At 51.0% G+C, this 25,152-nt stretch overlaps 1 protein-coding gene across 2 annotated transcripts in view; it reads right to left on the minus strand.

Annotated features, from left to right (window-relative positions):
- Nucleotides 1-292: 292 nt before the first annotated feature.
- SLCO2B1 (solute carrier organic anion transporter family member 2B1) overlaps nucleotides 293-25,152 on the minus strand; it is a 53,773-nt gene continuing 28,913 nt past the window's right edge. For both annotated transcript variants that reach the window (XM_030828898.1, XM_030828897.1), the window contains 7 exons: nucleotides 16,862-16,964; nucleotides 11,497-11,854; nucleotides 8,406-8,571; nucleotides 4,698-4,861; nucleotides 2,108-2,172; nucleotides 1,642-1,762; nucleotides 293-667 (listed from right to left, as the gene is read on the minus strand). In XM_030828898.1, the coding sequence (XP_030684758.1) occupies nucleotides 487-667; nucleotides 1,642-1,762; nucleotides 2,108-2,172; nucleotides 4,698-4,861; nucleotides 8,406-8,571; nucleotides 11,497-11,854; nucleotides 16,862-16,964 (1,158 nt within the window). In that variant the 3' untranslated portion in view covers nucleotides 293-486. The remainder of the gene's footprint in view (nucleotides 668-1,641; nucleotides 1,763-2,107; nucleotides 2,173-4,697; nucleotides 4,862-8,405; nucleotides 8,572-11,496; nucleotides 11,855-16,861; nucleotides 16,965-25,152) is intronic.

Consider the following 25,152-nt stretch of genomic DNA (forward strand, 5'->3'; position numbering starts at 1 on the left):
ACCCTGACCGCACAGATGGTCATAGCTGAACGAGCCTGAAGGCTGGCAAGTTCATTCCCACCTGACAGAAGATGGCTAAGGCTCAAAGAGGGTGATCCAGGCGAGTGCAGACCTGGGCTAGGGCCCAGCATGGAGGGCAGCCTGGCCCACTATGGCTCACTTTGCTGTCCTAGGGCCCTAGGGAAAGGTATACAGTCTTTCCACCCAGGAAAGCCTGGCTCCAGGACAGCTGGCTGGCTGGGGGAAGGAGGAGGAAGACCCTCTTGCTTCAGAAATGGCTAACACAGCAAACGCCCAAACAACTCTTTGGTTCAGACTAGCAAGCAAAGGCTCAGAGAGGATCAGTGTCTTGCCTGAAGTCACACAGCAATTTAGTGGAGGAGCCAGAATGGAACACAGGGCTCTTGACACCCAATCTTGGGCAAAGGATTCAGAGGAGGTACTGCTGTGGCTGCTACTCTTGGCCAGGTGGGGCCCCAAGACAGCTCACACTCGGGAATCCTCTGGCTTCTTCCCTGGCCCCGACACTAGCAGTTGCTGCTCTACAGCAGGGCTGGATCTGCTCTCTTTGATCCTTGCCTCTTTGTCCTGCTGCCTCAGGATAGCCAAAACTAAGGCGAAGCAGATCACGGAACCTGTTTTGAAGAAGAACTGGAGGCCGATGAACCTGGGGAAAGAATGGGGACCCTTGAACTCAAGAGCTGCCAGGCCAGGGCATGGACATCAGCAGTCATCACTCATTGTGAAATCAGAGATACTGAGGCCTCAGGGAGACATTGACCTCTGCTGGGGCTCTTCCCTGGAGGACGGGGAGAGGCTCTGCAGAGGAGCCCTGGGTGGGAGCAGAGGCCTGGCCATCTTCATTGCCCTGTCCTGGACTCTGCTCTGTGGCTTGGGCTGGTCCTGCCTCTCTCCGAGCCCAAGGGCTCAGGGGGCCTGACAAGTACAATTTTATATTGCCCCCACCTGCCACAAGAACAAATGGATTCCCTCTCCCCTGTTTAACTATTAAAGCCCTTGTTTGACTTTTCCTTTTCTAGGAAGCCCCCCTGTGGACAGTCCCAGCCCACAGAAACTGTGCCCTCCTCACCTCCTCAGAGCTGAAAGTGACCAGCTCCCTGTCCCCAGCCCTGCTAGCAAGTCCTCTCCACATCCATCCCAGGCCAGCCGCCTCTGTGCCTTCAGGTTCCTTTGAGTTCCCCTTTGTACAGATGGGAAGACTGAGCCCCAGAGAAGATAAGTCCCATGATGAGGGAGACAGAGCTGGGCCTGAAACCCAGGCCTCTTGTGTCCTAGACAGGGCTTTCTCCCCAGCCCTTCACCCCAAGTCCCTCTCGCAGCATGGCTGCTCCTCTGTTTCTCCCCAAGTTCCTGCATAGACTCTGTGGTCAAGGCCCAGCTCTGCCAGTTATTAACTGTGTGACCTTGGGCTACTTGCTTTAACTCTCACTTTCCTCATCTATAAAAGAAGGGGGGCAGTGTCTAGCTTGAAGGACTGGTGAGCTCAGCACTGAATATATAATGACACCTGTCACCTAGCAGGTAGACTTAAATGAAACCTCCCCTCCCTGCTGGTATCCTGCCTGGGACTCTGAGAGTATTTCCAGCACCCTTCCCACAAGCCGTAAAACCAAGTCTCACCGGTTTCGGAGCAGGTCGTTATTGTAGTAGCGACAGACAGCTCGACGCCCACAGCTCAGGGCCCAGTGCACACAGGTGGTGTCGATGGCGCTGCCGTGGATCACGGGGCTGGGCATCCAGGCTGAGGGAGGCGGTGCTCAGGGGGCAACGAAGGCCCACCGTCCTGCCCTGCCCCCTCCCTGGCATGTACAACCCCTCAGGGGCTGTGGGTTACTGGGGCCTCTTGGCTCTCTGGCCCTCAAGCCCGCCCCACCCCTGCATCCATCTGAGGTGGCTTCCTGACGGGCTGTCTAGACTCTGCCTGTACACCCCGCTCTAGGAGAGCTGGGCCAGGTCTGTCGCCCCATGGGCTTGTGAGCCCTAAGATCAGGGATTGAGTTCTGCTCATGCTTGTGCCCCAGGCCTGGCACACAGTGGGCATCTGGACCCCATCACCACCACCAGTGGTCCCAAGCAAGATCTTTACCCAAAATCCTCAGGAACATGAACTGGATGCCCACAGCCAAAGTCTTGTCTTCTTTCTTCACTCCTCTAACAAGCAGAGACATGGGCAACATGAGGTTGGAGGGGTTCCAGCCCCCAAGGGCCATGCATCAACGTTGAAGGGTTCTCATTATGCCCTTCTCTCCCACCACCAAAAGCCAGCCTCCCTCCCATCTGATGACCTAGGCTGGGGGCTCAGGGACGTTTCCCATCCTTTTTCAACCTGCAGAGCCTGGTCCCATATAAAAGATAACACACCCACTGACCATCAGGGTCCTGTGCTGACCTCTGTATGTTTCTGGTCACAGACATCACTCCTTTTCCTCCACCCACTGGTCCCATCAAATTCTCCCCTTACTCCTACAGTTGGCATGATCTGGAGCTGGGACAGTCGGACACTTCCCCAGCATCCCCAACCACTGTAACGCCACAGCCTGCGATCCTCTGGCTGCTGCCAGACAACACCAGTGGCCGGCATTTATGGAGCACTTACTACGGGCTCAGTAATTCTGCCCGGCAACCCCACATCACTCCTATGAGGGAGGTGTACATTAGCCCCATTTTACAGATAAGGAGACTGACACTTAGACAGATTCAATAACTTGGCCAAGATCTCATGGCCCACGGCGGTCAGGGCCTGTTTCCACGCAGCCCTGAGGTTGTGTTCTCAACTCCTTTTAGTCAGGCTGCCTGTTGGGCATCTGATTCCTCTATTTTCTCTCCCAGGCCAGCTTGTGTTCTAGATCTACATGTCTTCTGGTATTTGCAAGGGGCTCCATTTCCCTTCTAATTTCCTAGAAAGTAGATAGTGAATAAAATAATCCCAGGAGAAGGAAAATGGAAATTATCTTGCTCTGAGGTCCCTGTGATATTGTGAGATATGTATTTGGTCTTCCCGGCATACACTCCTAAAATTCTTGGAATCTTCAAAGTGAGAAGTGTCTTTTTGTATGCTAATGAGTTGATTGATGGTGAGCAGCCCCTAGGTAGCTTCAGGCTGGGCCTTGGTCACCAGATGGACCAAAGCAGGATTAGAGGGTTGAGACTTTCAGCCCCAACCTCCAGCAAGGGGAGAGGGGCTGAAGGTTAAGGTGACTGCCAATATCCAGTGATTTAATCAATCATGCCTACATAATGAAGCTTTGGAGAGCTTCCGGATAGCTGAACACATGGAGGTCCCTGCAGGGTGCAGCCAGGGAGGGGATGAAAGCTCCTCCCCCATACCTCGCCGTATGCATCACTTCATCTGTATCCTTTGTAATATCTTTTATAATAAACCGATAAACATTAAGTAGATGTTTTCTTGAGCTCTGTGAGCCACTCTAGCAAATAAAGCAAACTCAAAGATGGGGCTGTGAAAATCCCAGTGTATGGCTGGTCGTTCGGAATCATTGGTAAAACAGCCTGGGGCTTGCGGTTGGCATGGAAAGTGGAGGGGAAGTCTTGTGGGACTGAGCGCTCAGCCTGCGGGATCTGATGCTGTCTCCAGGTAGACTGTGTCAGAATAGAATTGGAGGACACTGGCTAGGGTCCACTGCAGAATTAATTGAGTGCCTGGTGTGTGGGAAAATACCCCCACACTTCTGGTCGCAGAAGTCTTCTGTGTTGATTGTTGAGTGAGAGAATAGAAAAACTGTTTTTCTCAGCCGAGTGTGGTGGGTCACGCCTGTAATCCCAGCACTTTGGGAGGTCAAGACAGGTGGATCACTGAGGTCAGGAATTCGAGACCGGCCTGGCCAACATGGTGAAACCCCGTCTCTGCTAAAAATACAATTAGCTGGGTGTGGTGGCAGGTGCCTGTAATCCCAGCTACTAGGGAGGCTGAGGCAGGAGAATCACTTGAACCCAGGAGGAGGACGTTGCAGTGAGCCGAGATTGTGCCATTGCACTCCAGCCTAGGCGACAGAGCAAAACTCTGTCTCAAAAAAAAAAAAAAAAAAGAAAAACTATTTTTTTCTCACTCAGTCCTCTTATCCCAGCCCTTACCCCAGGAGACCCTGATTTTGAACTCAGGTGACAATTTGTCAGGGTGAGCAGGCATTCTTAGGACGAGGGCCACAAAGATCTTGGCCCAAAAGGCAGTGCTCAGCATGGGTTGGGTCCACAACGGGCACCTAATAAGCACTTGTATGTAGCCTTGAAGCAGCATTCAGAGTCATGCACCAGACTGACACAGTTTGGTTTCCTAGATGCACCTCCTGCAGCTCATCCATTGCAGTATGATGCCCTCACCTCTAGAGGCCAGGACAGGGCCCTAGGTATGTCCTCCTCTCCCCTGGGCAAGGGGAGCCTGGGCTCTGGACCAGGGAACCAGTACTATTCCACCCAACACTTGCTATGTGACGGGGGCCAGCTCCTGAACTTCTCTGAGCCTCAATTTTCTTATCTGCAAGATGGGGAGAAAATCTTGCCTCAGTAGGTTGCCATGGGATGAACACAGTTAAGGCCACGTTGTGGGGGTCAGGACACCCAAGTGGCCTCCTTTCTTGAACTCCGCCCTTGGAATTCCTTGTTCTGCCTGTGGTTAAGGACCTCCTAGTATCCACCTTCCCCTGCCCTGCCCCCACCTTCACCTTAGGATGAGCATGAAGGAGGGTGTGTGGGTGAGACAGGCCAGGGCCGAGCCCAGGCTGACCAGGAGCAGGAAGGGCACCACCAGGTGGCTGCAGGTTGAGTCGCAGGATCCTGCCAGCACGGGGTTGCCCTCTGCCACGCAGCTGCAGTTGGTGTAGAAAACCTGGAGTAGGAAGAGGAGGAAGAGACTTCAAGAGCCTCCAAGGGCAGGCAGCTGGCCAAGGGCTTGAAGCGGGGAAGGCTTGTGAGAGGCCCAAGTCGCACAGCCAGTTGGGGTAGAGCTGGCTGGGAGTCCGAGATCCTGACCTGTTGGCTGAGCAAAGACGGCTTGAGGAGCAGGCACTTCAAGGGCTGTCTATGCGCAAGTTGAGCCTGGGCTGAGGCGGTAGGCAGGGAGAGGGAAGCAGAGAGAAAGTAGAGAAGAAGAGGAAGGGACCCAGGAGAGCATCATTCCCTCACATTCTACACACCAACTGTAAGAAAACATCCCCAGGCTGGCCATGTCCCCGGGCTAGCCCCCTGGAGTGTTTGATCCCAGCCTGCACTCCCTCCCTAGGTAGCCAGGAAAACCTCCAGCCAAGGACTCTGAGAAGTGATCTGGACTGCCAGGGCCCACAGGCACCCAATAGAAGCCAGCCCAAGCCAAGAGGCCTGGGCTTCTCTTTACTTTCCCATAGACCAGAGCTTCTAGACTCATGTGCCCCAGCCACACAGGGCCTCAGATGGGAGATAGGTGTGCAGGGATTTGTCCCATCAACCCTAGAAGTGGCTGGCTGGCCTGGGCAGCTGGAGCCCTCTGGGCCTCTCACCTTCAGCCCTGGAAGCTGCTGACACTTCTCAGTGTGAAAAGGGTTGGGAATCCCTGAGGTGGATGCTGGGGTCCTTGGGAGAATTTTAAGCAAGGGGTAGATGAGACTGGATGGTACAAAGGGTGTTCTGGGGGCTGCATGGAGGAGGGACCAGATCGGGGAGGCAGGCCAAGGGGCCCATCATAGAGTGGGCTTGGGGGTGGATGGATAAATGGGTTTAGATTTGAAGTTACTTAGCAGGTGGAATCAGAGAAAGGCAAGAGAGAGTGAGCATGTGAGCACTTAGGCTTGGGTGACCGGGCACTCTCCATTGGCCGGCAGAGCCAACGTGCATGATGAAGGTGTGCTGATCCTTCATACAAGGGTCTGAAGACCCTTCACACAAGCTGTGTGACCCCTAAGTGCATATCATCTTACACTGCAGGAAAAGTGGCCCCTGAACCTCCAACTACAGGCTGGAGATACAATGGAGGGACAAGAAATGGAAATGCTAAGGCGAGGTTCCTGGGAGAGAGGCATCCTGCCCCTGCTCCTTTTCTCAGAAGCAGAGGGTTGTCGGGATGAACGCAAAGCCTGGAGGCTTCACTTAGGTTTTTCCTGACCCTTCACTTAGGTTTTTCCTGACCCTTCACTTGGGTTTTTCCTGACCCTTCACATTCATTTAATTCCATGGCAGGAAGTTTTTCTTATGAATGACTTCAATCTTTCTGCCGCCTCAGAGTCTCATTCCCCCGGAGCATTCAGCTCCGCACCTGTGCAGGCGCCCACCTGCCCCATCTTACCTCATTCACTCATGCACTCATAAGCTGTTACTGAGCAGCTGTGCTGGGCGCTGAGCCACCCATCCCTGAGCCAAGATGTTCACAATCGAAGGAGGCAGACATGTCAAGACACAATTCCAGGCCAGTGTGACAACAGTCCCTGAGTGCTGGCCTGGTCTCAGCTGCACCCTCCTCCAAATACTGCACCTAAATCCAAGCCTCCATGATGCTCCAAAGAGGCGGCTGGCTGGGAGGCCAGGGCCTTGGTGCCCTGGTATTGAGACTCTGGGCAATGTCTGGTCCTTTCCTGGGCCTCCATTTCTCATCTGTACAATGGGTGTAATAGGAATGTGTGTTACTGAGTATTTAAAATTGCCTAGGCACTGTGCTATGTGCTTTCATGGATAATGTGGCGCTTTGCTTACTAGTTAATGAATTCATCCAGGTAAAGCATTTATTCAGCACATTCCTGCTCTGTAGTAGGCACTCAGTAATATTTCCCCTATTTTACAGACCAAGAAACTGAGGGACTGGTTAAATAATTTGCCTAAGGTAACAGAGTCAGTTAGAGGCAGAAGAGGAATTTGAATCGGGTCCCATATCCCCAGGTACTGCTCCACCTGCCAAGGCCTGGGGGCCTCTGGAAGGGCTCTCCGGCCCAGGTGGTGTCTGGCTGGCTTCTGAAGGACTATGCACCATCAACAGGTTCTTCTGCACCAGCCAGTGCAGCCCAGATCTCTCCCTGGAGGAACCTCAGGTTTAGATGCTGATGCCCAGCAGGAGGGTGGGAGGTGGGAGGACTCTGGAGAGAGGGAGATGTTGTCATAACCACCAGCCTGATGCTGCTGCCCCCACAAATCCCCCAGGCTTCACTACAGCCTGGGGGCCTGAGAAGGCAGACATTGTCCCCCTTTGTCATTTTGGGGAACTCAGGAAAAGGGGGAGGAGGAACCAGCTGGTCTTAGCCCTCCTAAGATTCAGAATGCACTGCTGCTGATTATATTGCCTTCATTTCCCCACTGGGCCCCTTGGCTCTGAGTCCTCAGCTCCCAGCACAGGGCCTGGCACAGAGGAAGAGATCAGTGAAAGTTTGTGGACTGACTGACTGACTGAATGCTCGCTAGCCTTCTGTGTCCTATCTTGTACTCTGCTCGCCTGCCCCCACACTATGGCCTCAAGCATGATCAAACACAGATCTGAACTTGTTATTCCCTGGCTAAAAACCCATCCATGGCTCCCCACTGCTCTCCAGAAAGTCCCCACTCTTGGCCTGGCATTCAAGGCCCCTCTTTTTCTGGGCCCTGCCTTCCCTTCATGAACGCTTGTGCTTCTGCTCCAACAGAAACAGTGTGTGTGCATGCTTGCGCATGTGTGTTCCTCCAAACCTCTGCTGAGGGCATTTCCCCCTGCCTGGAAAGCCCTTCCCTCCCAAGTCCTAGTTTACCCATTCATTCTTGAATGTCTGGCACAAATGCCACTTCCCATGAAGCCTTCTGGGACCCAGCCCCACCCAGGTAGGATGTGTCTCTTTTCATCTTTGTATGTACTTGTAGGGACCAGTTGTCTTACCTATCAGCACCTCTGGAATTCCTGTGAGTTCTTTCCTTTTGCATCTCCCCTGCACAGAGATCTGGAAGCCAGAATGATTCACCTCTGTGCCCTGGGCCCAGGCTGGCAATGAAAGCTTTATTTTTATTTTTTGAGATGGAGTTTCACTCTTGTTGCCCATGCTGGAGTGCAATGGCATGATCTCGGCTTACTGCAACCTCCACCTCCTGGGTTCAAGTGACTCTCCTGCATCAGCCTCCTGAGTAGCTGGAATTACAGATGCACACCACCACGCCTGGCTAATTTTTTGTATTTTTAGTAGAGATGGGTTTCACCAGTCTGGAACTCCTGACCTCAAGTCATTCGCCTGCCTCGGCCTCCCAAAGTGTTGGGATTACAGGCATGAGCCACTGCGTCCGGCCAATGAAAGCTTATTGAGAGAATAATGTTCTACATCTGCCAACAGGAGAGACAGAGAGAAGAGAGCTACAGAGTGAGAGCATGCAGAAGTGGAGAGTATGACAGGCCCACAGAGACATGGCAGGCAGAGCCCTGAGGGGCAGATGTTGCCATGAGAGGCCTGACTCACCTGGCTTTTGTCCAGAGCATCCCGGACCACCTGGCTTGAGCAGCCTGCATGGCAGGGTGTGATGTATTCCACACGAGTGCTCGGGTCGCAGACAGGGTTAAAGCCGTCCGATGGGCAGGAGCAGGCCTCCATGCAGCTTGGAAACAGCTCCAGCCCAGGCTGGGCACTGGTGGGAGAGAAGGCCAGTAGGGTTGTCCTGGCTTCCCTCCCTTAGGCCACTAGCTGGGGCCTCCTCGGCCCTGTAGCTGAGAGCAATGGCCAGAGATTTCAGCTCCACACAGGATTTTCATCATCAGGGCTTCCCGATGATGGTGTGATAGTGAGCTCCTTGCAATGAAGACGGGCAAGTATGGAGACAGGCCCCCTCAATCCTACAAGCCTTTGAGCTTCTTCAAACATCTCTGCACCTCAGTGACCCTTCTACAGGGTATACAAGATCAATTCCTCCCAGAAGTTAGTGTCAGATGAAGAGTATCTTTCCCTCAATGAGCTTCCTTTCTCCGAAAATCAATGATTGCTTCCTTTCTCAGAAAATCAGAGCTATGAGTGTGGGACCCGATCAGGAGACCTGACCACCAGTGGGATCTCCAGCCTGTTCCTGCCTCTCTGGGCCTCAGTTTCTCTGCCTGTCATGGCCATCCTGCAGTCTCACTCCCACCACCCTGTTCACTGTGTCCAGGGCACATTTTAGTCCCACCTGCCTCCCTCCAAGAGCCTGTTCCCAAATCCCCAGGGTGCCCCAGCTCCAGGTGGCCAGGGCAAGGTGAAGGTGGGCAGGGGCAGAGGTCAGAGGGAGGCTTAGTCTGAGGGGGAGGTCACCCTGGGAGGAGGGCAGGGAGGTGGCCCCTGGGACTCACAGTGTCACCTGGCTTCACGCTAGTGGGGAGCACAGCTAACCTGCCAGGGAGACAGAGGCCCAGAGAGGCTGTGCCTTTCAGGGTCACACAGGGGTCCAGTGGCCAGGCTGCGGAGGAGGCCAGAGGCGGAAGCTGGAGGTCCCTGTCTTGGGCTTGGGGTGGGTGTGGGGCAGAGGCCCAAGATGATCAGTGAGGCTGGGACTGGTGCTTAGTGAAATGTCAGTTCCATGGGGAAGAGGGTGAGCAGGAGCTGGAGACAGTCTCTAGCCAGGGTGTGGAGTGGGGAAGTGGGGCATGGGGCAAAGTGAGCTCCTCTCCCTCCCTGGGGTGAGGGGGCACTCCATCTGAGAGGGAAGGAAGATCATCAGCCACAAAATATTTCCTCTTCCTCCTCTGCCAGACAGTGCTCGTGTGTGTCTGACAACGTCTTGGCATATCTCCGTCGGGGTGGGGGTGGAGTGGGAAGGCTGGCACTCTCTGAGCTGAGGGCCCATCAGGAGGCAGTGCCAGGGGACTCTGCCAAGGGTGAAGCACTTCCCAGAACCCTCTGCTAGCAGCTGGAAGGCTGAGCAGATAAGAGCTAGGGGGCTCTTCCTCCGCTCCTCGCTCTTATTGACCACCTGGAGCTGATTGCTTTGGTGGGGACAGTCCTGGCTCCAGGCTCTACCCTGTTCCAGCTGTGGGGTGACTTCACCTCTCTGAGCCTTGCTGTACTCATCTGTGAAATGGGGCTAATAACAGGACCCATTACAGAGATCCCGTGGGGATTCAGTGAGACGTAACATGGGAAGACGCTGAGCGAAGGGAGACCTTCGGTTCTTGCAGCTGTTAGTACCTGCGGTTGTGCAGGAATATGGAAAGTTCTTCTTGCCTAGCTCAGTTGGTCCCAGATGGTCTCTTCAGTGAATTAGAACCCAGAGCTTAGTGAATAAATCGCAAGAATTTAGATGAGAACACAGGTGACATGAGATGTCAAAGCTAAGGTGTGAAAGGGAGAAGAGAGATGGGGCGTGTGGGATGAGCTGACTTTTTCTCCCATGCATATTTAAAAAATTGTGGTAAAATATCCATTTACTTTTTACTCTAAAAATCATTTGATTGAGGACCTGCCTCCCTCCTCAGACCAGGGACTTCCTGAGGACGTGGCTAAACCCCCGCTGCAGTGCCTAGAACAAGGCTCTGCACACGGGAAGCCCCAGGCTAGAGAGCAGAGTTGCCTCCCTATGTGGGAAAAGAGGGGCAGAGAATGAAAGGGGGAGGAGGGAGGGGAGATGGGGGAGAGATCAGCAAGGGTGGGACCTGGGACAGACGGGGAAGGGCTGGGTGCTCCTTGGCCCTGAGCTGAGCCCCCGACAGCCATGCAGGAGGACTCCTGGTGATGAAAGCTGGCACATGGGTGGAGGCAGAAGATGCCAAGGAAGGGGTGGGGACGGAGAAAGTTGGGAAATTCTAGCTGAGTGTTGGGCCAATCTAAGCCTGGAGCAGTTTCCAGGAAAAATGAAATCATTCTGGAGAAGAGGCAGGAATGTGACTTCCAACATCCTCTCCAAGAAGGCTCCCAAGGGTGAAGGTGTGAGGGAGAATTGGAGAGAGAGAAATCAAGAGACTTCCTCCCGGAGGGCAGAGGCAGGTGCTGCCTCACAGATGTGGAAAAAGAATTCTGTAATTTTAGAGTCATGGAATATCAGAATTTTATTTAGCTCCCAAGCTCTAAAACCCAAAGTATCAGAGGTCTGCTGTCCAATCTTTTCCCAGTGCCTGAGTCCCCTGTGCAGCCTCCCTGATAGGGGCCATCCAGCCCCTTGCTCACTCTCTTGTCCCCTCTCGTCCCCGGGATGGAGAGCATGCTCCCTCCTGGGCAGGCCATTCCTCTGGCTGAGCTGGGTCCTGGCTCCTGTGATGCAGCCTCTGGCCCATCTCTGTTGGGTCCACAGGGCTTGGTCACTCTGGAGATGCCATCCCATGGATGGCTCTGCCCTGTCTCAGCCTCCACACCCTCCCAGGCTTGAGAGTTTCTGCCCCTGAAGTCTCATCCATGCCCCTTCCAGTGGTGCCTGGAAGCCTTCTGGAGCACCCGACTGCTTGATTCGAATCTCTAAAGGGCTGTTAAGCAGAGTTGGGGAGGCAAGATTTGAGGCAGGGGGCGCCCTGCCATCCTGGCCTTTGCCCAGGGACCCTGTCCTCCCCGTCCCATCCTCCCAGGCTTGCCTTTATGTGCCCACGCACACACTCACCTACTCTGGTGGGTGATGCCTGCAATCTGATGGCTGGGGCAGCCGATAAAGAAGAGCGGCAGGCTGAAGAAGAGGCACAGCAGCATCCCCAGCAGGCAAAGGGCACCGCATCCCACAGGGCCCAGGTGGAGGCGCTTGACCAGGATGCCACCCACCACGATGCCCACGATGACCGAAGGGAAGGAGAGGCAGCCAATGAGCAGATTGGCGTAGGAGGCTGTGATGGAAAACTGGCGCTCCAGGAACTTGGGCAGGAAGGTGGCCATGCCCGCAGCCATGGATGACAAGCATACCTGGGACAGGACCACCAGCAGGAAGATGGGGTGGCGTAGGGTCTGCAGCAGCACCCTGGGGAAGACTGTGGGGGTGAGTGCAGAGGAGCTCAGGGCAGGCAGGGCAGCCAAGCCGTCCAGCAGAGACTGCCCTCCTGCCCTGCTCAGTTCAAGCAGTTCCATTCCTTCCAACCAGCAATGAATTTTATCTCACTTGCCTCCATTCCATTTATTCTAGTCCTTTTTTTTTTTTTTTTTTTTTTTTTTTTGAGACGGAGTCTTTCTCTGTTGCCCAGGCTGGAGTGCAGTGGCACAATCTCAGCTCACTGCAACCTCTGCCTCCTGGGTTCAAGTGATTCTTGGCCTCAGACTCCTGAGTGGCTGAAACTACAAGCGTGCACCACCATGTTGGCTAATTTTTGTATTTTTAGTAGAGATGGGTTTTGCCATGTTGGCTAAGCTGGTCTCGAAACCTAGGCCTCAAGAAGTCCACCCACCTTGGCCTCCCAAAGTGCTAGGATTACAGACGTGAGCTACTACGCCTGGCCCTTGTTCTAGTTCATTTTTGAATTTCTGTTTCATTTTGTTCCACTTAGTTAGACTATATCTTATTTGTTGTGTTTTTTTTTTTCCATTCAATTCTATGCAGTTCCATATAGTTCTGGTCCATGCCATCCTATTTGATTCAATTTCATCCATCCCATCCCATGTCGTTTCATTTTTTCTATTCTACGTATTCATTCATCTTCCCTGCCCCACCCAGTTCTTTCCATCTTGCCCTGCTACAGCTTTTTCCAAGCCACCCAGGCCTCCATCCTCCCTCGCATCCCAAACAGAGCCCCAATCCCCTTCCCTGACCTCCCTATTCCTAGCTTTTATTTCTCCATAGCCCTCTACCTAATGTACTATACCTTTCACTCATCTAGCTGTTTTATTGTCAACCTACCAGAATGTAAGCCTTCTTTAAAAGATCAGGGGGTTTTGTTTGTTGTGTTAATTACTAAATCTCCAGAGGCTGGGATATAGGAGGCACCTGAATTCATGGAATGAAGGAAGGTATGAATGGATATATGGACTAATATGTGATCAAATGTCAGTATGTCTGGGGCAGAATCAAAGACCTCCAGAGAAGGTGAAATCCGAGTCTGTTTGGTGCTGGGAGACTTCCTGGAAGTGGGACAGAGCTAGGGCCTAAAGAATGGGGAGCGGGGGAGATCTGGGGAGGTGAAGCGAGGAGGAAAAGGAATTGAGTAGGGGCCCAGGAGGGGCAAATACTTGGAGGTAGGACAAAAAGTGACTGTTTTGGCAAAAAATTACCTCCCCAGTCTCCTGCTAGCTCCTAAAATGGTGCCTCATTCACAGGTTGCCCCCATTGCAAGTCTGCTAAACTAAAGGGCACAAAAGGGTGGGTAAGTCCTTTCTTCTCTGGGCTCCAGCAGCCAAGTGATGCTCATTGGTAGGGACAGCCCAGGTGAAAGTGTCAAGGACACTTTCTGTTCAACACATGAAATCCTCTCTCCACTAACATGTGTTTCTGCCTGCAGTAGGCAAGACTGAAGTCAAATATAAGGTATGGAGGGAGAGGAGCAAACCACTTGCCAGGCCGGGCTGGTGGAGCCATGGGGGTTCTCTGGGCCAGGTGGGGGCTCCTTCTGTTCCTGCAGCAGCAGGACCAGGGCCTCTGTCACGGGAAGATTTCTGTCTGTCCACAGAGCAGAGCCAAGCCAGCTGGTTCCCTAGCCCCCTGGGCCAGGTTAGGATCTGTTTCCTTGGGAGCCAGAAAATAAAGACAAACAGTTCAGGAGGGGTGGGTGGGGACTGTGGAATTCCCCCTTTTCTGTGCCAGGCCTGCCTCCTGTCCCTGGCTCCTTGCTGCACACCATGCATTTAACTAGCATTAGAGTGAAGAGGTATGAGGCTCGCTCTGACCCCAGGTAGCTGCTCAGCCTTCTTGCCATGAGCTGCTCTGGCCAGGGCATCTGAGGCCTTATATTGAGCCATGAATTTCAATCTGCCATGGTCCAGGTTGTACAGGTGTCCCTACTGCATGGTAGAGTCTAGAGAGGGACAGGGGCTCGCCCAAGTTCATCCAGAGGCCAGTTTAGGGCCAGGAGTTTCCTAGGGTCTCCTGACTCCTAGTACAAAGTCCACTCTCCCTTCTATCCTCCTCCCCCCATCCTGTGCCTCTCTGGCTGCCTGACTCCAGAGGGCTCCATCTCATGGATTGCTTCCAGTCCATTCTCCTGCACTGATCACTGCAGTGTGCTTTATAGCCATCCCCCATCTCTCCTCAGCATTCACAGCCTGGCGCCGGAATAGATGGAAAATTCCTGGAGGGCAGAGACTATGCCTTTCACTAAGATAGGGCTACCTGCAGAGGAATTCCAGGGCCCATCTCCAGCTCTGAGGCAGATCTTTTCCATGAGACAGGGCTTCCCTTAGCACAGCACAGTGTCTCCCCCATCAGACAAGCCAGGGCCTCCCTCAAGTCAGTGACTCTGTCTTCCTCATCAGCCAGAAGCCTCACCCAGCTACAGGCCAGGTTTCCTCTGTCAAATAGAACAGGTTCTCCCTCAGTCTAGGGACTACGCTTCTTCCAATTAGTTAGGGGCTTCCCTTAACTCAAGGGCAATGTCTCCCCCATTAGACAGGAACCTCCTCTAGTTCAAGGACTACGTCTCCCCTATCAGACAGGGGCCTTCTCCATCGCAGAGGTCAGGTCTCTTCCATCAGACAAGGCAGGGTCTCGCTCCATTCAGGGACTACGTATCCTCCATCAGAGAGATTGTATCTCTCGCATTAGACAGGGGCTTCCCCCAGCTCAGAGACTGTCTCCCGCATCTGACAGGGGCCTTTCCTAGCTCAGGGATTATCTTTCCCCAAGAGTATAGGGCACCTCCAGCTGAAGGACCATGGTTCCTCCTCCCTCGGCCTTCCCTGTGGCACCAGGTGGTCAAGGCCAGGCCCTAGAGTCAGACTGGCCCCTGGAGCTCAGCAGAAGCCAGGCTGGCTCACCAGCCACAGGGCCTGAGGGCACCCCTGACCTGATTCCCTCCAGGCTCATGTAGAAGCTGAAACCACCAGAGACAATCTGGCCTAGAACACTTGCTCTAGGTTCCAATTTCAGCAGCTTCCCTCCGGGCAGAAGCCCAAACAGTGATTAATAAGCAATTCAGCAGCGCAGAGTGCTGGGGCCTAATGGCATCTGGGGGTGGCCTGAGGCTAGGGAGTCCCGGCCCTTGCCTCTAGGCCCAGCACCATGCACGGAGTCCAAGCCCTCTCTTTCCCTGGGAGTGCTGAAAAAACTGGGAGCTAGATTACCGATATCCCAACATCAAGTCTTTTTTTTTTTTTTTTTTCAGACAGGGTTTCTCTCAGTCACCCAGGTTGGAGCGCAGAGGTGAGATCACAGCTCATTGCAGCCTCAAACTCCCAGGTTCAAGCGATCCTCGCACCTCAGCCTCCACAGTAGCTTGGACCACAGGCATGCACCACCAAGCCTGGCTAATTCTTTATTTTTTATTTTTATTTCTGTAGAGGCAGGGTCTCCTTATGTTGTCCAGGTTGGTCGCAAACTCCTGGGCTCAAGAGGTCCTCCTGCCTTGGTCCCCCAAAGTGCTGGCATTACAGGTGTGAGCCACCATATCCTGCCCCAACATCAAATCTTAGGAAGCTCTTCCCAAGAATAGGCTTAATTCCTTCCTGTTGCAGAAATCCTCAGTAAGGACTATGAAGCAACTCCTGTGGACATACCCTCCTAAACCACAGGCAGCTCAATTTACTACCCTAGGGCATGGTCAGAATAACGGTGGAACAAGAGTAATAATTGAAATAATTGTACCTTATATATAAGTACAGTTTTTTTAATAGCATAGAGAGGCTTTCCATTTTTCATCTCATTTGATTCTCATAATAGCCCTTGAGACAGGCAGAGCAAGGATTATTGACCCAATCTTCCAGATAAGGAAACTCAATTTAGAAAAGGAAACTAACTCCTTTAAGATTGTACACTTGTCACTGTTAGGGGCAGGACTCAAATCCAAGTCTTCTGACCTGCCATCCAGTGCTCTGTAAGAGGTGGGCACACGGCAGACACTCAATCAATGCCCCTGGGGTCATAATCTTGAGAAAGAATGGCCTGGTCATAATGTGTACTCTGGTTACTGATAGACTGAGTTCGTAGTCTCAGGATCATAGCCTCAAGGATGTTAGATCATTGAGTCTACTCCTGGCTATACAGATGGGGAAACGGAGGCCCAGAAAGGAGCGGGGATCAGGGACAAAAGCCCAGGTTCTGGATTTTAGCCCAGAGCTCTCTCCGCCCATGCCAGTGTCTGGGAATTTGACAATTTCCTGATGGCCTCCCATTTGCAGGCTTAGTGGCGGGTGGGAGGAGAGGAAGGGTCATAGATGAGCCAGCACAGGCCTGACCTTCAGGAGCACAGGCTCAGATCTGAACTGATCTAGAAGCCCTGAGGGTTCTGAGAACCAAAGAGGGAGGGAAGTGGCCTTGCTGGCTGGGAGAGCTGGACATGTGGAGAAAGTAGTGGCTTTTGAGCTGGACCTAGAGAGATAGGGAAGGTTTTTTTTTGTTGTTGTTGTTGTTGTTGTTTTTGAAATGAAGTCTCTGTCTGCTGGAGTGCAGTGGTGTGATCTTGGCTCACTGCAACCTCCACCTCCCGGGTTCAAGTGATTCTTCTGCCTCAGCCTCCCAAGTAGCTGGGACTACAGGTGCCCGCCATCATGCCCAGCTAATTTTTGTATTTTTAGTAGAGACAGGGTTTAACCATGTTGGCCAGTCTGGTACCGAACTTCTGACCTCAAGTGATCCGTCCACCTTGGCCTCCCAAAGTGCTGGGATTACAGGCATGAGCCTCAACACCTGGCCCATAGGGAAGGTTTTGAAAGCAATAAAAAATGATGGTCCAGGCAGAGAGGATTGCATGTGCAAAGACTCACAAGGAGTAGATGGTGCTCATGAGGGGTCTGCAGGTAGAGAAGATGAATCAAGAAAGGCAGGAAGGACTGGATCCTGACAATCTCGAGGGCCCCTCTGGCCCTGGCTCCCCATAACCTGGTCTGAGCTGACTTACCTTTAATGAACTGGATCACAGTCAGGTTTGGTGCAATCTGGACTAGGCCATCCTGCTTCTTCGTGGAGTCCCCAGGGCTCTGCTTAGAGGGAGAGTCCTTGACCTGAAGGAGACACAAAACCAAGGACAGTCTGCTGGATGCCAGCGATCCCACTCAGAGTTGGCTGTGGGCTGGGGAGGAGAGCTCTTGGAGAGGAGAGGGTGAGGGCCCTGTCATCTCTTCAGGAGCAATTGAGGCCTGCAGTGTTCCATTTGTTCTTGGCCCTATAGGTACCCAACAAGTGGTTTTGAAAGAATGAATAAAATACTTGTGGTTAAACTTTGTCATCAACCAGTATCCACGTGGGTTAGTTGTCATGACCACTATTAACATCATAATAATCACCAACATTTTTAGGAAAATCACCACCATAATCATCGTCATCATTTCTATTCCTCTCAGCTTAAATATCACTCTCATTCACATCACCCATATCGTTGTGACTAAATGACAAATTTAGTCATGACATTACCATCACGATATGATGATTGTTATTGTTGTCTCTGTCATGATCACCACCACCAGCACAATCATCATTATCACTGTCACCTGAACCTTCAGAATCACCACCACCATGATGGTGATCAGAATCATCAATATCATTATCACTGTCTCTAACATCATCATCACTACCACTGTCTTCACCAAGATCAGTATCACCAGCCTCATCTCCATTGCCACTGCCATCATCACCACCAATGTTACCCAAAACACCAACACACCAATCCAGTCAATCTTCACTCCCACTGTCACTGCTCCTCTTGGATGAATCAAGCCACACCCAGAGGATGGGCTCAGCTTTGGGTCCAAGCTGTGAAGATTCCCATGGACACCCTGGAGTGTGTCCCTCCACATGGGTGGGGACGGCCTATGTGCAACTCTTGAAAAAGAGGAGAAGAGAATATCATGTGTGTGGAGGGAGTGGGCACAATCACCATCTTCTGATTGCAGAAATAAGAAAGGAAATAATGATAAATAATGGTTAATGCTTACTAAGCACTTACTGTATGCTGGGCACTGTTCCAATGACTAATGCATAACTTACTGAAACCTCACAACCTCCTGAAGTATATACGTCCCTACCAACAACTTGGAGAAGGAAATAAGAATTTTTAAAAAATGAAGTAGATACCATAATAATCCTTTTTTGTCAGGTGATAAAACTGAGACACAGAGAGAAAATAACTTATTTCAACTTATTTCACACAGATAATAAGTGGTCCAGCTAGGATGTGAATCCAGACAGCTTGGCTCCAGAGCCTGCGCACTTCACTGGTACACCCTGAAGGAAGGGGGCAACCAAGGCCAAGGGCCTAGAGTACTCTACCTACATTTCTCTAACACAAAACTGTGTGAGGCAGGTACTATTACCGTGCACACTTTTTAGATGAGGAAATTAAATCTTGGAGAAGTTGCTATGGGCACAGGGTCATTTGAATATAAGTGAGCAAGTGGAGTGTAATTTAGTTATTTTTCTATGTAGGCTGAGGTCAGAATTAAAAGCAAAAAATTCCCTGGAAGAAGACTTATGCCTAGGCCGGGTGTGATGGTTTGCGGCTGTAGTCCCAGCACTTTGGGAGCCTGAGGTGGGAGGATCGCTTGAGCCCAGGAGTTCAAGACCAGCCTGGGCAACATGGCGAAACCTTGTCTCTACTAAAAATAAACATAAAAATAAATCGGTTGGGCGTGGTGGCTCACACCTGTAATCTCAGCACTTTAGGAAGGTGAGGCCAGTGGATCACCTGAGGTCAGGAGTTCAAGACCAGCCTGGCCAACATGAAGAAACCCTGTCTCTACTAAAAATACAAAAATTAGCCAGGCATGGTGGCGCATGCCTGTAATCCCAGCTACTAGGGGGGCTGAGGCAAGAAGATCGCTTGAACCTGGGAGGCGGAGGTTGTAGTGAGCTGAGATCATACCACTGCACTCCAGGCTGGGCAACAGAGTGAGACTCCATCTCAAAAAAAAAAAGAAAAATCAGCCAGTTGTGGTGGTACATACCAGTAGTCCCAGCTACTCAAGAGGCTGAGGAGGGAGGATCATTTGAGCCAGGGAGATGGAGACTGTCAGAGGCGTTAGAATCAGAACAATTCCATCTTGACTGAGGGGTAGGAAAAATGAGGCTGGGACTTGCTGGGCTACATTCCCAGAAAGTCAGGCATTCCTAGCTCTAGATGTTTATGGTTAAGGGAACAGACTGATAATGTTTACTAAATAGACCCAGACTTAGGAGTGTCCTGATATCCCAATGTCTGGAGAACAGAAGCATTTCTAATTTTGCTTTAAATAAAATAATATCAATTATTGCAAAATATAGTGATTAAGAAAATCCTTGATCACAAACCCTTGTAGCAGAGCACATCTCCCCATGATCTTTTTTCATCCTATATATAAACATGTATTGTACCTAGGGTGGACCCGTTCCTCCTCTTACTTTCGGGAACACCCTGCTCTGCCTATGGAGTAGCCATTCTTTATTCCTTTACTTTCTTAATAAACTTGCTCTCACTTTACTCTATGGACTTGCCCCGAATTCTTTCTTGTGTGAGAGCCAAGAACCCTCTCTTGGGGTCTGGATCCAGGCCCCTTTCTGGTAACAGTTGCAGTGAGCTGAGATCATGCCACTGCACTCCAGCCTGGGCGATAGAGTGAGACCCTGTTTCAAAAAAAAAAAAAAAAAAGACTTACACCCAGTGTGGACAGCAGTTTGGAAGAGGCTACCCTGGGAGGAAGCAAGCTCCCTGTAACTAGGAGTGTGCAGGCCAAGGCTTCCCCATGTCCAGGGCCAGGATGCCATGGACCATAGGGAAGGACCTGTTGGGCTGGAGAGCGCTCATTTGGGCTTCCGGGTTCTGCCTCCTCTTCCCATGTTGCCTGTGAGGTTCCTACAGGACTTACACTCTGGTTGGGTCTGACACTTTCTCTTTCTTCTCCCATCTCATTTTTTCTGAGATCATCATGAGGCAAATGTTGGATTTCCCCACATTTGAGAACCTTCATGTCAGCCACCACCTTGGGGGGTCCCTTGTTCCATGCCTCCCCAGCCTGGCTTCCTGATGCTGGCTGGCTCAAGGCTGGCCTGTCCCAGCAGGACAATTCATTCAAATATTAATTCATGTGTGTGTTCCCTTGGGCTTTTTTCCCTTTCTTCTCTCTTCTTTCATTCCAGCAGGGAGCAGGCTCTAGGTTTCCTGTCCTCAGGGGATGTTTGTGGCAAGGCAGAAAGCAGTAATGGATTGCAAGATTTCCCTTCCTGACTTTTGTCTCCAGAGCTTGAGTCCCTTGAGAAGGTTCTGCTGGGTGTTGTGGTGGGTTTGAGTAGAGAGGGAGGCTCTGAGGATGAGGGGAAAAGAATACCATCTTCCCTAAAATAAAGCCTGGAAAAGAGGATGGGGCAGAGACAGAGCAGTCTGTGGGTTCCATGAGCAGCGAGGAGCCACGTACCCTCTGAGATAGGGCCCACGGAAGCAATTCACCTCCAAGGGGCAGGATGCAGGCTGACCTAGGGAGGCTGGGCTCCTAGGTTCCCAGCCTCAACAAGACTCTGCTCCAAGCATGGTAAGGGAACCACATGGGCCAGGATGGCAAGTGGGCATCACCATAGTGACCACAGTGGGCTGATGCTGATGTCTGCTGGGGGGGCCTCCCTGGTGCTTGGGCACTGTGTAAGACACAGGACCTTTGCTTCACCTTGGTCAGAGAGCTCTGAGAAAGGCTGAGATTGAATTTCTTGATGATCTGGCAGGATGGGCATTCAGAGTAGAAATTAAGTTGATTTTTAAATAAAATAAAGAATGTCTATTTTTTACATGCTTTAGGTCTGAGGCAAACCTTATTTGACACCTTTCTCTCCTGCTGGACCCTGAACTCTGCAAGAGCAGGATTCACGTTTATCTTGTTTTCTGTTCAAACTCTTGTGCCTAGCAAGGGCCTGGGGCGAAATAGTGGTTATCTAGTAAATATCAATTGAAAGAGTAGTGCAAGAGATGGTTCTAACCAGCAGTGGGTGTGGCCAATGTCAGACTTTTGGGGGAAAAAATGAAAGCAAGAGGAGATGCCATCATGCCGCCAGGGAGTTCTTGAACTGCTGATGGTTCGGAGACAGGCAAAGGGTCCACAGAGCACACCAGTGCTAGCGGAACTACCATTCCAGGACATGCCAGGCCACTGGTACATGGGCTGGTAGCTACGCATACATGAGCCTGCTCCATCTTCACTGGGACCTGCCAGCAAGTCCTACACTCCTTCATACATGAGCAAACAAGTTCCAAAGGTAGGCAACTTGTTCAGCATCACATAACTAGAGAGTGACAAGACTCAGATCTGAGCTCAAGCTTGCCCGAGTAGAAAACTCCTGCTTTGACTGAGCTCGCACCTGTAATTCCAGCATTTTGGGAGGCCAAGGCAGGAGGATTGCTTGAGGTCAGGAGTTTGAGACTGGCCTGGGCAACATAGTAAGACCCCATTTCTACAAAAATTTTAAAATGAGCTGGGCATGGTGACATGCACCTGTGGTCCCAGCTACTCAAGAGGCTGAGGTGGAAGCATCACTTGAGCCCAGGAGTCCAAGGCTACAGTAAGCTATGATGGCACCACTGCACTCTAGCCTAGCCTAGGTGACAGAGCAACACCTTGACTCAAAAACAAACAAACAAACAAAAAAAACAAAACTCATACTTTATCCACTAAGCCCCCTGAGTCTGAGTCAGACAGCTCTGATGCAGGACTGGAAGAATTAGGAGGCATCTTTGTGGTGTGATTTGAAGGAATCTGAAATCCTACCATGTCTTATTTTTTTGGGTAAGGTAGCCTGCGTGGATTATTCATTTATACCTTAGAGCTGCACTGTCTCATACAGCAGCCACCTGTCACATATGGCTCTAAGGAATGAGATATGGCCAGTCCAAATTGAGATGTGCTGTAGGCATAAAATACACATTGCATTTTGAAGACTTAGTATGAAAAAAGGAAAATGTTTCATCATTAATTTTTTACTATTTATTTTATGCTAAAATAATATTTTAGATATAGTGGCTTAAATAAAATGTATTATTAAAATTAATTTCTTTTACTTTTGCATGTGGACAAAAAAAATTAGAATTACATATGTGGTTCATATAACATTTCTTTTGGACATGCTGCCTTAAAGAGAATCAGTGAATCTTTGCTCCTTTCTGAGTTCCATCTGAGCTCTGGGAGAGTGGTCTGGGAGGGGCGCCACAGTGGTGGGAGGGTCCTGGACAGCTGAGAGTGCTGGAGTGAGTGCTGCCCCAGGAAGCAGGAGGACAGGCTGGGGACAGACTGATCACTTCTCAACATTTTTTATCTGGAAGGGGCAGGGTAAGCAGAATCTTCTGAGTTCCTTGCCTGGGTTCCTTGTTCTCATAAAGAGTAAAAACAACCACAGTGTCATCTGCTCCCACGTATACATTCCTATTTGGTCTACACTGCACTTTTTTTTTTTTTTTTAATGGGGCCTTGCAGTGTCCCCTAGATTGGAGTGCAGTGCTGCAATCTCAGCTCACTGCAACCTCCGCCTCCCAGGTTCAAGCAATTCTCCTGTCTCAGCCTCCCGAGTAGCTGAGACTACAAGCACATGCCACCTCACCTGGCTAATTTTGTATTTTTAGTAGAGACAGGGTTTCACCATGTTGGCCAGGCTGGTCTCGAACTCCTGACCTCAGGTGAACTGCCTGCCTTGGCATCCCAAAGTGCTAGGATTACAGGCGTGAGCCACTGCGCCCAGCTACACTGCACTTTCATATCCATCATGCCATTTAATTCCCACAATGGTCTGTCTGGTGCAGGGATTATTATTGCACCTATTTTACAGAAGAGAAAACTGAGGCCCCAAAAGGGGAAGTGTCACCCAGGCAGTTATTGGCAGAGCAGGCTCTCAAACCAAACCCAGGTTCTCTAGTCTCCCTGTCTCAGTCCTGTCTCCTGCTGTGAAAGAGCATGGGGTTTGGAACAGGAGGGGAGCAACAGACCTTCAGGGGCTGAGTGGTCAGGGGTGGCATCCAGGGAGAAGTGAGCTTTGGAGTTTGGGTAGATAGAAAGGGAGAGCAGATTTGAAGCAGAGGCACGGTGGTGGAAGGTCTTGTGCAGGACGCAGTGGGGACACCAACCTGATTACAGCAGTTCTTGGCTGGGGTAGGGGCTGGGGCCAAAAGATGGGCCAGAGCCAGACTTGGGTGGTTTGGAAGGCCAGGATGAGATTTTGGCAATATTCTGTGGCTATTGGGAGCCCTAACTGTCCTTCGCTCCTGACTCTGTGCTCTCCACAGATTTCTGCCGCTTGCCCCCTCATCTGTTTTGAGGACAGCTGAGTAATAACGGGCTCCAGAAACAGGAAACATGCCTCTGCTCAGTGCAGGGATTGCAGTGTGACCCATTTGGGCTTGTGTTTGCCTTGATCAGCAGCCCTGGTTGGAGAGGGCTGCTGGAACTTCCCCTCTGGGGGCTCTTTGCTGATTGCTGCAAGCCTGCTGGACACCATGTGCTGTGTATGGCTCAGCCCATGGAAGGCCCTCCTGTCTGCTGGGCCCGCAGGGATCCAGGCGCTATCCTTGGTGAGAGCTGAGTTCCTATTAAAAAAAGGCTTTGTCCAGGGGCTAGGTTCCCTGACCCACAGAGCCAGTGTGGACTCTGGGGTGATATGGAACCCTCTGCCAGCCTCGGGTTCCTTCACATATCACCAAGGGAAGCAGCCACGGGGATGAGAGATCTGCTTAACTTCCTCCCACCCTGTGAAAGAGAGTGTTTTTCAGCAAGAGCTGAGTTTCCATGAAGAATGAAACACACTCCCAGCTTTCTTTTTTCTTTTCTTTTTTTTTTTTGAGGCAGAATCTTGCGCTGTCACTCAGGCTGGAGTGGTGCAATGATGCAATCTCAGCTCACTGCAACCTCCACCTCCCGGGTTCAAGCAATTCTCCTGCCTCAGCCTCCCAAGTAGCTGGGATTACAGGCACCCGCCACCACGCCTGGCTAATTTTTTGTATTTGTAGTAGAGACAGGGTTTCGCCATGTTGGCCAGGCAGGTCTTGAACTTCTAACCTTAGGTGATTCACCCACCTCAGCCTCCCAAAGTGCTGGGATTACAGGTGTGAGACACGGCAGCCAGCCCCGGCTTTCTTTTAATGAGATTCATGCCACTGGCCATGCTTCTTTTTCCCTTTGGCTACCAGAAACCTCAGAACCAAATAAATGGCTCAATGGTGTCAACTGAATTAATCTTTATGGGTCCATGCATTTATGTTTTTCTCTCTCATTCTGAAAACCTTTTGCTCTTATTCATATTTTTCCTGCTCCTTAGCCTTAATTGATTGGTTTCACCATTTACTAGCCATGTGACCAGGTTACTTAATCTCTGTTACCCAAGTCCCTCTGGTATAAGATGGGGGTAATAACTATATCTACTTCACAGGTGGGTTATGGGGACTAAATGAGATAATCCATACAAAGATCTTAGAACACTGCATGGTGCAGAGTAAGTAATAAATGTTAGCCTAATTCCTACTGTTGTAGTAGTACTGTACCTTTGTGTGGTGTGAGCTGTCTCAAACCTTTTATAGACTATAGTGCAAGTAGGATATAGAAAAGCATATGCAAACACAGTGGGATGTCTTCTCACACCCGAATGTGTACAGATACAACATAATGTATTAAAATAGAATAGAATGGCTATTATAAAAAATATGACAGATAACAAGTGCTGGTGAGGCTGTGGAGAAAAGGGCACAATTGCACCCTGTTGGTAGGGGTGTAAATTAGCACAGCCATCACGGAAAACAGTATGGAGGTGCCTCCAAAAGTTAAAAATAGAAACTTCGGATCTAACAGTCCACTACTGGGTATATATCCAGAGGAAATGAAATCAGTATATTTAAGACAGAGAGAGCTGGATTTATTATACACTTAAAAATAACTAAGACACTTTGGGAGGCCGAGGCAGGTGGATCATCTAAGGTCAAGAGTTTGAGGCCAGCCTGGCCAACATAGTGAAATCCTGTCTCTACTAAAACTACAAACATTAGCTAGGCATTGTGGTGCATGCCTGTGTTCCAGCTACTTGGGAGGCTGAGACAGGCAAATTGCTTGAGCCCGAGAGACAGAGGTTGCAGTGAGCCGAGATTGCGCCACTACACTCCAGCCTGGGTGACAGAGAGAGACTCCATTTCAAAATAAATAAATAAATAAATAAATAAATAAATAAAACTAAGAGAGGGACCAGGGCCAGTTGTGGTGGCTC

Source organism: Nomascus leucogenys, chromosome 15 (genome assembly GCF_006542625.1).
Source record: "Nomascus leucogenys isolate Asia chromosome 15, Asia_NLE_v1, whole genome shotgun sequence".
NCBI classification, from domain to species: domain Eukaryota; kingdom Metazoa; phylum Chordata; class Mammalia; order Primates; family Hylobatidae; genus Nomascus; species Nomascus leucogenys.